We start from the raw sequence: 13,255 nt of genomic DNA, 5'->3' as shown, positions 1-13,255 counted from the left end.
GTTGTTTCCTTTCTACCAATGGGTTTGGTATAAGTTCTGGATTCTTAAATCAGCACATGCATTAAAAACGAGGCGTTATGAAGTATTTTTTTTAGTACTAAATTCTTGAGAGTCTTTGTCAAATAAAAGAAACTAGCTAGAATCCCCCATATATGTGAGATCAAGTCCTAAACGTTTAATAAAAATATTAATCTACTACTACTACTCATTTTATTTATAGCTGTTATGTGTTATCATCATGTTGAGGATTGCACGTGACAAATTTATTTTTCTACCGAACTAGCTACTACTCTTTTGGTCCTTTTCCTTTTGGCCTGTGCTGGTGACTAGTTGTTCCTTAATTAAGACAAATCAACGGATCTTGATGATTAACAAAAATGTAATTATTATATATGCAAATCATATGAGCGAACCAAAAGAATTGGAAAAATGTCTTTCTGGTATATATTCCATTATCACAGAGATGTATGGTGCACCTTGCTGCTAATAAAGGTTTAATTATTGTGTTGATTCTTATAATTTTATAAAATTTTTAATTAGATTTTTGTATTTTTTTTAATTAAGTCTTTGTACTAATTTTTTTTTAATTGGATTCTTACATTTTTTTTCTTTTATTTTAGTTTCTATACCATTTTTTTTAGTTGAATCCCTATAAATTACTACTAAAAAGGATCTAATTGAAAAAAAATTTAATGCAGAACCAATTAAAAGAAAAAAAAGTATAAAAACCTAATTGAAAATTTCGCGAAACTATAAGGAGCAATTAAACTGCTAATAAATTATGTAGGCACCTTCATTTTCAATTTATATAAAATAATTAGACATTTATTTTATTAATCAAAGATCCAAATCATTTTATGGTAAATTTCTGATGGAGCTGATATTGTTTTATTTTTCTATATAGTTTAATTTTAATTTATTACACTGTCTAAAGTATTTTATTTTTGTTTTAAATATTTTTTTCTTCCTTTTTTTCTTCCTTTTTTTTCTTTTATTATCATTTTTTTTAAGTAGAGACAACAGACAAGTGTTGTAGTCATGGTAGTTATGATGGTGGTTATAGAAATTTAGTAGTGGAAGTAGTGATAGAATAATAAGAGAGAAAAAATAGTAATAGAAAAATTGATATTTTTAGAAAAAATATTTTAACGTTGACTAAAAAACAAAAATGTAATAAAAAAGTAAAAAAAAAAGATATTTCAAATATTTAAGATAAAATTAAGATTTAATTCAAATATTAAAAATTAAAACACTTTATTCTCTTATTTATAACACTAAAAAAAAAGACAATACATATACACAACTTTTAGTAATACATCTTAAAGTGCATACCTTATATTTCTAAAAATAATGCACATTTATTGAATTAATTTTTTTCTCGTCACATTCATTTTTATATCTAAAAATAAAAAATGTATATTGAAGTGTAATTTTTTTGTGGGGTGTCTATATTGAAGTGTAAATACTAAATAACACAATCCTCCTTTAAGTCTTTTAAAATTAACATAATCCAACTTTTTCTTTTGTTCCCCATATGTCCACGGCTGAGCTTAGCAATGGTTTTATTTACTATTTATTTGGTCTTTATTTATAGTAATAGTAATATTTAAAATGGATATTTTTTAAATATATTTTTATGTGAAAAAGATATTATATAAATTGTTAGATGATTTGATATATTTGACTAAATATATTGAGTGAATTATCTAATAATTTAAAATATAATTTTCACATGAAAATATTCTTATGAAAAATAGTCACTAATATTTAATTAATATATTAATTTGTACGAAAAAGGAATAATGAACGAATTCAGTAGAGAATAAAGAGTTGTATAAGGTTGTATAACTATTTGACAGGGTTTTAGAGCACAATTTAGATAGTTAGCAAACAAAATTAAGAACACGTAACTAGGACATAGTAATTGAAATGGAAAAATAGAAATTTAAAAATTGCAAAGTTTGTAACTTGCACGATTCTAAAACATTATATTGACATAATTAAAGACCAAAGCTAAGGTTCCATGTTTTTGTTTTAGATTAGTTAAACAACACGCATGATGCTGGTAATGGTAGATCAATGATACCAGTGTCTAATATCTAATAATACTATCAATATAACGAAAACAAGTTCATGAAAATGCAAGAAGAAAATTAAATCAAGATAAGAAGAAAAGAAATTAGTACAACACGAATCTGACAAACATATGACCCGAACCCGGTTTGTGGGTGCCAAGTTTGACCCGACAAAACAATTGAGGAATTGACACGTTTGGAATCATAAGAAGCGTGGGACCCATAGGACTTTGGCGAAGAAAGTGGTGTCAGATAGACATAAAATAAAGTCAGTAATTTAAAATGTAATAACTGCAAACATACTTTGATACAAAACCGTATGCCATATGCTGTGGATAAATCATAAATTAACTGTCACCAAACTTTAGCCTCTCATTTTTTTTTTTTTTTTTGGTACCTATTAGGCCACACGTTACACATTTATTTGGGACCAAATTAAATTTTAAAAATAAATATTTATTTGAGAACATAAATGGTAAAAGTTACCACTTACTAAGGTAGTGTTTATTTTTAGAGATTAAAATTTAGTATTTTATTTAGTGGTTAGAGAATAACATTAAAAAATTAATTTTTTTTGGTATTTTTAGATAGTTTGGACTTAAAATATTAAAATTTTTAAGAATATAGACTGAAATTTTAATAATATTTTTTAATAATTAAGAGTAATTTAGTAAATATTTTTATTTTATTTTTATATTTATTTTAAACCAAATTGATTATTAAGATAAAATTGAGTTATGTACATTCTATACTAAATATAATACAGAAATTTAATTTAGTCTTAGTCTTATTTTCAAACGAAGCCTAATATTCTTTTGGTTAAATTAAGTCTAATAGCCTAACGTTTTAATCGTCATATTTCAATCTAAAAAAATGTCTTATTTCAATCCAAAAAAATTTTAAACGGATTTAATATTATTCTATCATTAAATTTGATATAAATAATTAACATATTAAAGAGCCAATAATATATATTTTCAGTATGTAAATAAAATCGACCACTAGCGATCTCAAATGGAAAAAATGTCTCTTTGATTATAAAAAATTGATTGATTTATAGGATTTGAAATCTAGAAGAAATGTCATAAGAAAATTTTGATTATATTTGTCTAACACATGGAATAAGATATAAGTTAATAATGACGTTGTTAATGTTTATATCAGTCATTTCATTAATTATTTATGTTAACTTTAAGGTGTATATTCATCTACAGTTTGTATTTATGTAAAATTGATTATTAAAAGATATTAAATAATAATTTAGTCAAATATATTAAATTATCTAATAGTTATTAACTAATAACTTTATATAAAAATATCTGTATTCATCTAAACTTAATAATAGGATAATATTAAATTTATTTAAAATTTTAAAATAAAAATAAAATATTTAAAATATTATAAATTTAATTCAAACACTAGAATCAAAATAGTATTTTAGTTTTTTTTTTGTTTTAAAGTTCAATAACATAGAAACTGATGTCGAAGAAACCCACCGAGACCAAGATTCAAACAAATAGTAAAATACTGTACTACAAATGGTAATTTTAAATCTTAAGCTGCGTTTAACTTAAGATCATTAGATCCAATGCGAATTTTTTAGTTGAAAATTTCAAGGCAATAGTACTTTATTTATTTTCTTCCCGAAGCTTAAAAATACCATCAACTAACCAATGTAGTTTTTGCAAGACAAATTCTTTTCAATTTCCATCTGTTGTGTGAATGTACATATATTAATATTATCCGTTTAGGAAGCCTCAGGTCCGATAATATTTCTTCTGATCTTATAATGATTCTATATAATTAAAATGAACAACAACAACAATCTAATACTTGTGATGGAGGGTCCAGGGGATTGAAAACCGAGTCATTCATAATTATTTGCGATGATAAATCGATGATGACCTATGAAGGTCTAATAATTTTATCAGACTCAAAAGATGTTCTCTTTTATTTTCTTTGATATAAAATTTGGACCATAAAACATGCATACGCCAAGGGAAGCATGGGCAATTAAAAAATACAAGTAAATTTTCACCCTATAAACTAAACTAAGAAGAATCACAAAAATTAATTAATTAGCAGTTAACAAATGTAATAAATAAAAAAAACCCAAACAAAAGAGGAAAAATAAAATGGACCACCAATAAAAAGGGTAAACATGGAAAGTAATAATAATGGGCAGATATACACACACGAAAGCCAAGTCCCAATGTTTCTCACCTCTGTCCTATCTCTTTTCTTTTTACTTCTTCTCAGGAACAAAGGTTTCGTACAAAGTATGAGTCCTCCACGTGGCACACCCACTTCTCTTTCTCTCTCCTCCGGGGGTTAAGAATGGGTCTAAAGAGGGTTTTTGCTTGGGGAGGGGTAACCGGGTATATCCGGTAACTGGAAGGATTTTACTGGATGATCCGGTTATGTGGTCAAAACCATTGTAATAATAAGATTAAAAGGGGTTTAAGGGGGAGAACTGTTGCGTGGTATTGGGTGGGTTTTTGTGTTTTGTCCATTTACAAACTCTCTATCTTCTATTCTATCTATCTATCTATTTCATCTCTTAAAAAACATATTTTGACAAAATACGAAAAACAAATAAAAAAAATGGAGTTTTTACATGTCTGAAGGAGAGAGAAGCACAGAAAGCTCACAACTTTGAAGGTTTCAGATTCCCAAATTCCCTTTGGATCTCTTGCATTTTCCATACAGATTCCTGGGGTTTTGATTTGGAACAACCAGTTTCTACGTTATTATTTTTTTTCTTTTTCCATGTGGGAAATGGGAAGCTTGGAAACTTGATCATAGCTTGGATCGTTGTTTCTGCAAATGTTGTTCTTTGTACAGGTTAGTTGGCCTTCTTGCATGCCAAGGATGTTGAATTTTGAGCTTAGTCTCTTTTTTTTCCTTTTTTGTTTTATGTGTTTTTTTGTGATCTCAATTCTCATCATGATTTTGTGGTGGAGATTGTTTTTGTTAACTCTGCCACAGTTCACGTGTTGAATTTGGAGATTCCGAGGGAAAAAGTGAAAATTGGGGTAGCTTGTACGCGATTTTGTTCTGTTCTGGCACCTGAATTTTTTTTTTCTTTTTCTGGAAAATTGTTGGGTTCAGTTGAGAATCTAGATCCGATCGTGGAAGTTAGGCTTGTTATGCTGTGTGCAACTTGTTTCTTGTGCGTTTGGAAATGAAAATTTCCATTTTTTTTTTTTTGGTTGTGGACTTTCTTTTTTTGTGTTGAGTAGGTGTGCTTGCCTTCAGATTCTTCGGTTTGGCGTGAAATTCTTCAGTTTTGATGGCACACAAATTTTGAGAATCGGAAATGGGTCTTCTTTGTGTTGATCTCTTACAATTAGCACACTGCAACTCGGTGCTGTTCCAGTTGTGATGATCCTGTGTTCTGTTTTTGAATTTTCCTTCACACTGAATTGTGGATTTCCTGTTTGATTTGATCGCGGATTTTCGTATGATTTGATAATTTGCCGATACAACAAAAATCAATCACGGAATCGGAATTTTTATATGAAGTTCCGCCGAGTTCATCACTTCATCTGCATCTATGTTATGATTTGGCCTTCTTGTGATCTCAATCCTCGGTTTATGTTATTGCTATGATGTGAATTGTGTTTCTGTCATTTGAATCTAAAGTTTGTTTTGTGTGTTGTTTTTATGTCTGATTCCATGGAATTGAGTCAATGAGTTGGATGAGTAATTACTAATTACTGAAGTTGTTTTCAAATCATACCTTAATTTCATGTTTCCTTTCCAAATTATTGTTCTTAATCTTCCTTTTTGCCTGCATACTGTGTGATAGTCAAACAAAGAATTCAATAAGAGGCCTTTTTTTCTCTCTTGTATTTATATAGAAATTGTCCGTTTAATCAATTGGAGCTTTAATTATTAAAGTACTATTCTACATGTTTTTCTAGAAAAAAATGTGACAATTAAATTTAATGTATGGGTCTTCTCTCAAAATTTACAGTGACTAAAATCTGTCTGCTGACGCTTCCGATTATTTGATGAGCTATTTATTTTAAACTATGGTGTCAAAGAAGAGGATTGATTATGGATTTAATGGCTTTCGTGTCCCCGTTATACCGAAAGGCCCTAGATCTGCAAGAGTAAGTACTTATGTCAACTTGCAATTATGGAGAGATATTATTTTATGTTTAGCATTTAATCCTGGACTCGCTTTTAATATCCGAGTTTGATAATTGTTCAGAGGAGGGGTGTTTTCAAGAAAGCAAATCAGGATGATGAAGCTTGTGCTTTTGAGCTACTTGCATTAGCTGGCATGTTGTTGCAGGAGAGTGAAAGCTCTGCTTCTAGCAATGCATCCGAAGGAAATCATCAACCTGCCTTTGGCCAAGGTGTCATTGAACAAGAGAAACACGACGAAGTTAAACCTATAATAACAGACAACATTCTTCGGGGAAGTTGTGGAGAAAGTCAGTTCAGGACTGAGGTGGCCATGCAAAACTGTACTCAGAAATCTGTTCCAGATGCCAATGCAGATTGTTTACAAGGATGCATTTCAGCTAATAATAATTTTGACTGTAGGAGAAAAGCTGGAGCTGATGTGAAGTCCGAAATTTGTGAATGGGATAATAAATTCCAACACTATTCTAATAGATTAGTAGAAGCACCTGAAAATTTTAGGGAGTCTTGTGATGTTAATGTAAATAATGGATTCAGACAGGAGAAGGAGGCTAACAGTTCAGGCTTTCAGGGATCAAATTCGGCTGATAAAAGTAGTACGAAGAATCAATTGGAGTTGAATATGTCTCGGACACTAATTGACTCAAATAGTAATGCTAAGTCTCCATTGTATAGGAAATCTTTTTCCATTGCTTCCTATTCGAAGCATGGGAATGGTAATAAGTTAGGTGTTAGAGATGATGACGAAAAATTTTTAAGGTGCAGCAAGGTTTGCACCAAGTCAAAAACTTTTAGGTCTCCGCAACGCATTGCGCACCGGAGAATCAGGAAGCATCTGTTTTCCAAACACTGGAAAGTTGCTCCAAACTTGAAGGACTGTGAATTTTCAAGATCAGGTAATGCGGCTTGGAAATGTGCTACAGAATGCTTCATTATCTGATGCATACTATGCCTACGAGTGAGTTTGTGTTTCACTGAAAATAATATAGAATTTGCAGATATGGGAGCACAACTGCTTTATCGCAAGAGGAAGATTTGTCAGAGTTTCGAAAGATCTGAGCACAAGACCCGTGTTAAGAGGAGGAAATTCTTTGACCGGGTTTCAGGGGTAACTTCGGATGGAGGATTCAGCAGTGAGAGTGTGTCTAATTCCCCTGAGAAGGGAATGGATAATCCTAAGGATCCTCATGGTAACTACTTGTCTTATGTTCATTCATTTTCCTTATCTTGGTTGTTCATGACATACAACTGTAACTAACATGCTATGTCTTCCTTGTGAACAGTGAAATTTAGCATTAAGACAATAAGGATACCAGAGCTTTATTTTGAGGTCCCTGAAACTGCGACTATTGGATCGCTGAAGGTAGAAACCGAGATAGCTTTATCTTCATTTCAGAAAAGTTATTACTGTTAGTGTTTTCTGTTAAGTGATCAACATAGGAGAGGCTACATTCTTTTATTTTATCAATGTGATTTGCTCTTCAACATTGCACTAACCTCTGCACTGTTTACGATTCCAAATTTTTGTAGAGCACAATCATGGAAACAGTGATGACTATACTTGGAGGTGGTGCGCATGTTGGTGTTCTTCTTCAGGGAAAGAAGGTTAGAGATGACAATAGGACACTTGTACAGACTGGTATATCTTGCAAAGAAAGTCTGGATAACCTCAGTTTCGAGTTGGAGCCGAGTTCTCTACTAGATTCTGCAGCAGCTTGTGTTGGTGATCCTCCTTCTCAATGTGAAACTTCACAGCCTGCCGGGTGCGCCAAGCTTTATTACATAGTTTGTTCTTTCTTTTCGCTGTCTCGTAATTATTCTATAGCTAACATCATTATCCTAAATTTAATAGGTCCCCAGAAACTCCAGTGATAGATTCAGAGATTACTGATACTTTGCATGAACCCTCCTTGCTGACAAATCCAGGCAACCTAGTTGAAAGTAACCATGACTCTATGACTTCCCCCACTGACCCTACTGTTGACAAAGAAAGTCTAGATTGCCGAGCACTGGTTGTTGTTCCAGCTAGCACAGATGCATTAGCTGTGGTCCCTTTTAGTCAGAAAAGCAAGCGCTCCGAGTGTGCACAGCGGCGAACCAGGCGACCGTTCTCTGTGACAGAGGTAGAAGCACTCGTCCGAGCTGTCGAGGAACTCGGAACTGGAAGGTATTGGATGTTACAAAAGATCACTTTTGACTGCCTGTAAACAACACAACTTAGTTTGCTGACAATGTTTACACCAATGCAGGTGGCGTGATGTTAAGTTTCGAGCTTTCGAGAATGCTGAGCACAGGACTTATGTAGACTTAAAGGTACATCATTTCACTCCTTCATTCTGTAAATTTTCAAAATGATTGATTCTTAGTTGCTATATATGAATGTTGTATTGGTGTGTGGTGCAGGATAAATGGAAAACATTAGTGCACACAGCGAAAATCTCGCCACAACAGAGGAGAGGGGAGCCAGTACCACAGGAACTGTTGGATAGGGTTTTGGCTGCACATGCTTACTGGTCTCAGCACCAAGCAAAGCAGCATGGTGGCAAGACCTTGAAGATCACAGAAACCTCCTCAGCTGAAACTGAAAAACCAAGCATTGAAGCTGTTGTCCAATCACAACCAGTCAACCACTTGTGATGCTGTAGAACTTTAAAGGGACTTGATTAATCATAATTCACAACAAACTTGTACATTTTGATTCAATTTCATGTAATTTCCTCTTACACCAAAATTCTTTGCCACCCTTTTAATTGCATTCAGGTTGGCATTTTGTAAATGATTTGTTGCAATAAGGATTGTTCTAACAGGAACTTGATTTGTTCTTTGATTCATTTTTTTTGTTTTGTTCTTTTCTTCTTTCTTTGTTAATTCATTTTCATTTATGAATGTATCTAGAAACGTTAAAGGAACATTACAGCCTTAAGCCTACAAGGTAAAAAGGTAAATGTAGACTATTTTTTTTACTAATTTTAGTTCTTATTGTTATTTTTCTTTGATAATTACTTTCATGTTTTTGTTACTTTTCTCTATATATTTGTAGTGGCTATCAAAAAAGAGCAAACAGAAAAAGAAAAATAATGCGAGGAGAGCAATGAAAATAAAATTTTAAAATATTATCAAGAATCAAATTCCAGCCTTTGATTTCATTAATTATTAATTTACCAAATCAATCGTAATTGTTAATTGCACAACAATTCTGGTGTGGATGGTTACAATAATAAAAAGGTTGGAGATGGGGTCCACCATAATTGTGATGATGCAGAATTGTTTTAATATTTATTTTGGTGTGACTTTGAAGCGTAGATGAAGACAAAGTGGGGTCCAGCGGTGGAGAATATTCCCTCTCATTGACATCCTTATCCAGATATCATATATATGCATGCCAATTACTCATTAGTATATATTTATGGCCGAAAAATAAAGAAACACTATTGGTTGGTGTTAAATATGCTTTTAGCTTACCCGTTATGCAGTGGTTATTAAATTTTAATCATATTTTTAAAGTATTATTTTTTTTTGAAAGAAGAGCTCAACACATAAAGTGGAGTAAAGAGGAGCAAAGAGAACAAACAACTGTAAGACAAATCAGACAAAAACCAACCAAGTAATGCATAGTATCATATGTCTCTTTGTTATCTCCGATATTGCCATCAACAACAAAAGAGATCCATACCTAACCATTCTTTATAGCTCAGAAAAGACATGTTGATTATCTCCTAAACTCCTTTTCCTTTATTCTAGAAGATCTTCCTGTTCCTCTCCGGCCATAAGTTCCAAGTAATCGCACAAAAACACACCATCCATTTCTTGCACTCCGCCTTCCTTTGTGATGTCTCTATCCAATTTAAGAAATGCTCCTTCAATGTACCCGGGCAAGACCATTGTCTACCAACATACAATAGCCATGCACACAAAATCTGCCAAGCAAAACTACAGCTAAGAAACAAATGGTGATTAAACTCTACATCTTTGTTACATAAAACGCACAAGGTATCTTGTTGGTTAATAGCCCCAAGTCGACCCAGTCTCTCCTTTGTACTGACCCTGCCAGTCAAAACAAACTAAACGAACAACTCCACTCGTGGCGGGACTAGTCCTTTCCAGATAGTTTTAGTAAAGCTATAGCTTGTGATATCCTCCGGGATTATTTCCGCATGCATTACCTGCACAAATGATTTAGTTGAAAAAATACCATGTTTATCATATTTCCACACAACTCTATTCTCTCTGTCTTGTGCAAGTCTGACCAGCCTTAATGCATCGTGTAGCTGGTTCACTAGGGTCAACTCCCATTGGAACAGTTGTCTTCTCCATTGGAAGTTCTATATCCACTCTAACCCATCCCAAAACTCACAATCCCCTATCACTGATCCTTTTTTGTTTGAAATAGAGAAGAGTCTTGGAAAGCGACCTTTTAACGGACCTCCAACAAGCCAGACATCTTCCCAAAAGTGAGTACCTCTCCCATCCCCCACCTCTATAGACAGCCCAGTAACCATCTTCTGCCTCACTTCTTGATTCGTGAACTATAGTTGACAAATATCCCTCCATGGCCCCCCTCGGGAAGGTAATTCTTGGTTGGCCAGAGGCACGTTTGGATCCAGGCTATTGCATGAACAAACCACCTTCTTCCACAACGGACACTCCTCCTTTGAGAAACACCACCACCATTTAAACAAAAGAGCTGTGTTGCGGACCAAAGCATCTCCAACTCCCAATCCGCCTAATCTTTTAGGAGCCTGCACCACTTCCCACTTGACCTAGGCATACCATTCCTCCCATCCTCCTTACTCCAAAAGAATCTTCTCTGCAAGAAAATCAATTTCTCTGCAACAGCTTTAGGCATCTTATATAAGTTCAAATAATAAATCGGAAGGCTATTCAGCACGGATTTGATAAGCACCAACTTACCGGCTTTATCGAGGGCATTGGCCTTCCAAAGGCTAAGTTTTTCCTCCACTTTGTCTACTATCGGCTTCCACGCCTTTACCAACCTCGGGTTAGCTCCTAGCGAGATGCCCAGATATTTTACTGGAAGAGTGGCTTCTTTACAACCCAACACTCTACACATACGTTGTATCCACTGCTCGTTACAGTTAACAGAAATCAAGCTAGATTTATCAAAATTGATGCTTAAGCCTGACATCAACTCAAAGCAGCGAAGCAACCTCCTATAATTCTTGATGGTCTCTTCCTCAGGTGGACAGAACAACATTGTATCATCTGCAAATTGGAGGTGTGACAGCTCTATATGATCTCTCCCCACCAACAACGGTGATATACGACCGTTTCTAACAACCTCTCCAATCATCCTATGTAGCACGTCAACAACAAGTACGAATAAGAAGGAGAGAGGATCACCTTGTCGTAGTCCCCTTTCCATCTTGAATGGCTTAGAAGGCGAACCATTTAACAGCACTGACATAGAACACGTACCAATGCACTCCATTACCCAACTCCTCCATCTTCGTCCAAATCCCTTCTTTTGTGGTACAAGGTCCACAAAACTCCACTTGACTCTATCATATGCTTTCTAGAAGTCTAATTTTATAATTTCCGCTTCTTTCTTCGTCAGTTTGATTCATTGAACAGTTTCGCACGCGATAAGGGCCCCATCATGAATTTTCCCTCCTTTGACAAAGGCACTCTGTGTGTCACCTACTCTCACCCACTCGTCCTGGCATAACTACTAGCATTTTCCTAACCAGCAGCTTCGAAATCACCTTATACACATACCCCACCATGCTAATCGGTTGCAGATCTTTGATTTTCTTAGCACCAATAAACTTAGGGGCCAGCGCCACCCACGTAACATTAGCATCTGCCAATAACTTTGAAGTTTGGAAGAAATTCAGAACTGCTGCTGTAAATTCATAGCTAATTTCACCCCAGCACTTCTTTATGAAGTTCATGTTGTAAACATCACATCCTGGAGCCTTGGTTGATTCACAATCCCACATTGGCTCTCTAACCTCTTGTGATGTCGGTTCCACCTCTAAAGCCATAGCATCCCTCTCACTGATCACCTCCACTAGACCATCTCTAAACGCCACCAATGGTGACTTCTCTTGATGGTACAAATTTCTATAAAACTCGTTGATGGCAATCTTGATCCTAGCTTGATTTCTTATAAAACGTCCATTGATAACCAGTGCATCAATCCCATTATTCCTCCTTCTTGTAGAAGCTAAATTGTGGAAGTATCTGGTGTTTTTATCCATATCCCTCGCATTCCTAGATCTCGACATCTGCTTCCAATGTAGTTCTTTCCTCACATACCATTTCTCACAGCACACAACTAACGCCCTCCTTCTTGTCTCCACCGTTCCATCATAAATCCTGTTACTCACCATGTCATCTAACTTCTTAATCTCTTCCTCAAACTTCATAATTTTCTTGTCCATATCTCCAATATTAGCTCTATGCCATCTTTCCAGAGGACCCGTCAATGCCTTCAATTTATCAGTGAATCGTACCTCTCCTAACCCTCTCCATTCCTTTTTAACCATCCTAAAAAACCCTTCATGTGTGAACCACGAATCTAGACTTCAAAACGGTCTCGGACCATCCCTTATCCTCTTATCCTCCAGTATAATAGAATAGTGATCTGACAAGCCCCATGACCCATCTCTTAAGCGAGAATCTAGGAATGCATCAAGTCACTCCAGGCTAACAAGAGCTCTATCAATACGGCTACAAGATCGCCCTCTGAACCATGTAAACTTACGATCAGTAATCGACAAGTCCACCAACCCCATGTCATTTATCCAATCCTTGAAATCCTCTGCCGATAGAGGTAGCCTATTAGTGTCTCGCATTTCCTCCACCTGAACAATCTCATTAAAATCTCCCAAGAAGCAACATGTACCCTGATACAAACCCGCTATGTAACTCAATTCCTCCCACACAATAAGTTTTTCATCCCTTGAATGCGAGCCATAAACCAAGAAGAAAGCACAGTTCACATTATTTTCCAATAATATCTCTTCAACACACAACCACCTCTCCCCTTTATAGCAATTCCT

General features: G+C 34.4%; 2 protein-coding genes across 3 annotated transcripts; one reads left to right on the top strand and one right to left on the bottom strand.

Moving 5' to 3' along the window:
* Positions 1-4,565: 4,565 nt before the first annotated feature.
* On the top strand, positions 4,566-9,061 carry LOC130968617 (telomere repeat-binding protein 3-like). Of its 2 annotated transcripts, none has more exons than XM_057893979.1 (9): positions 4,566-4,919; positions 6,055-6,193; positions 6,295-7,126; positions 7,229-7,420; positions 7,514-7,593; positions 7,761-7,993; positions 8,083-8,397; positions 8,480-8,543; positions 8,634-9,061. In XM_057893979.1, exons 2-9 carry the CDS (start codon positions 6,113-6,115, stop codon positions 8,865-8,867), a joined length of 2,031 nt encoding a protein of 676 aa, XP_057749962.1. In that variant the 5' UTR covers positions 4,566-4,919; positions 6,055-6,112; the 3' UTR covers positions 8,868-9,061. The 2 variants fall into 2 exon arrangements, with proteins under 2 accessions (XP_057749962.1, XP_057749961.1); XM_057893978.1 differs by having other exon boundaries at positions 7,220-7,420.
* A 2,823-nt stretch (positions 9,062-11,884) lies between these two features.
* LOC130967054 (uncharacterized) lies at positions 11,885-12,739 on the bottom strand. Its single transcript, XM_057891877.1, has one exon. It carries the CDS (start codon positions 12,737-12,739, stop codon positions 11,885-11,887), a length of 855 nt encoding a protein of 284 aa, XP_057747860.1.
* Positions 12,740-13,255: the final 516 nt, after the last annotated feature.

This window comes from Arachis stenosperma, chromosome 3 (genome assembly GCF_014773155.1).
Source record: "Arachis stenosperma cultivar V10309 chromosome 3, arast.V10309.gnm1.PFL2, whole genome shotgun sequence".
NCBI lineage: Eukaryota > Viridiplantae > Streptophyta > Magnoliopsida > Fabales > Fabaceae > Arachis > Arachis stenosperma.
This window is presented reverse-complemented; position numbering and strand designations above follow the sequence as displayed.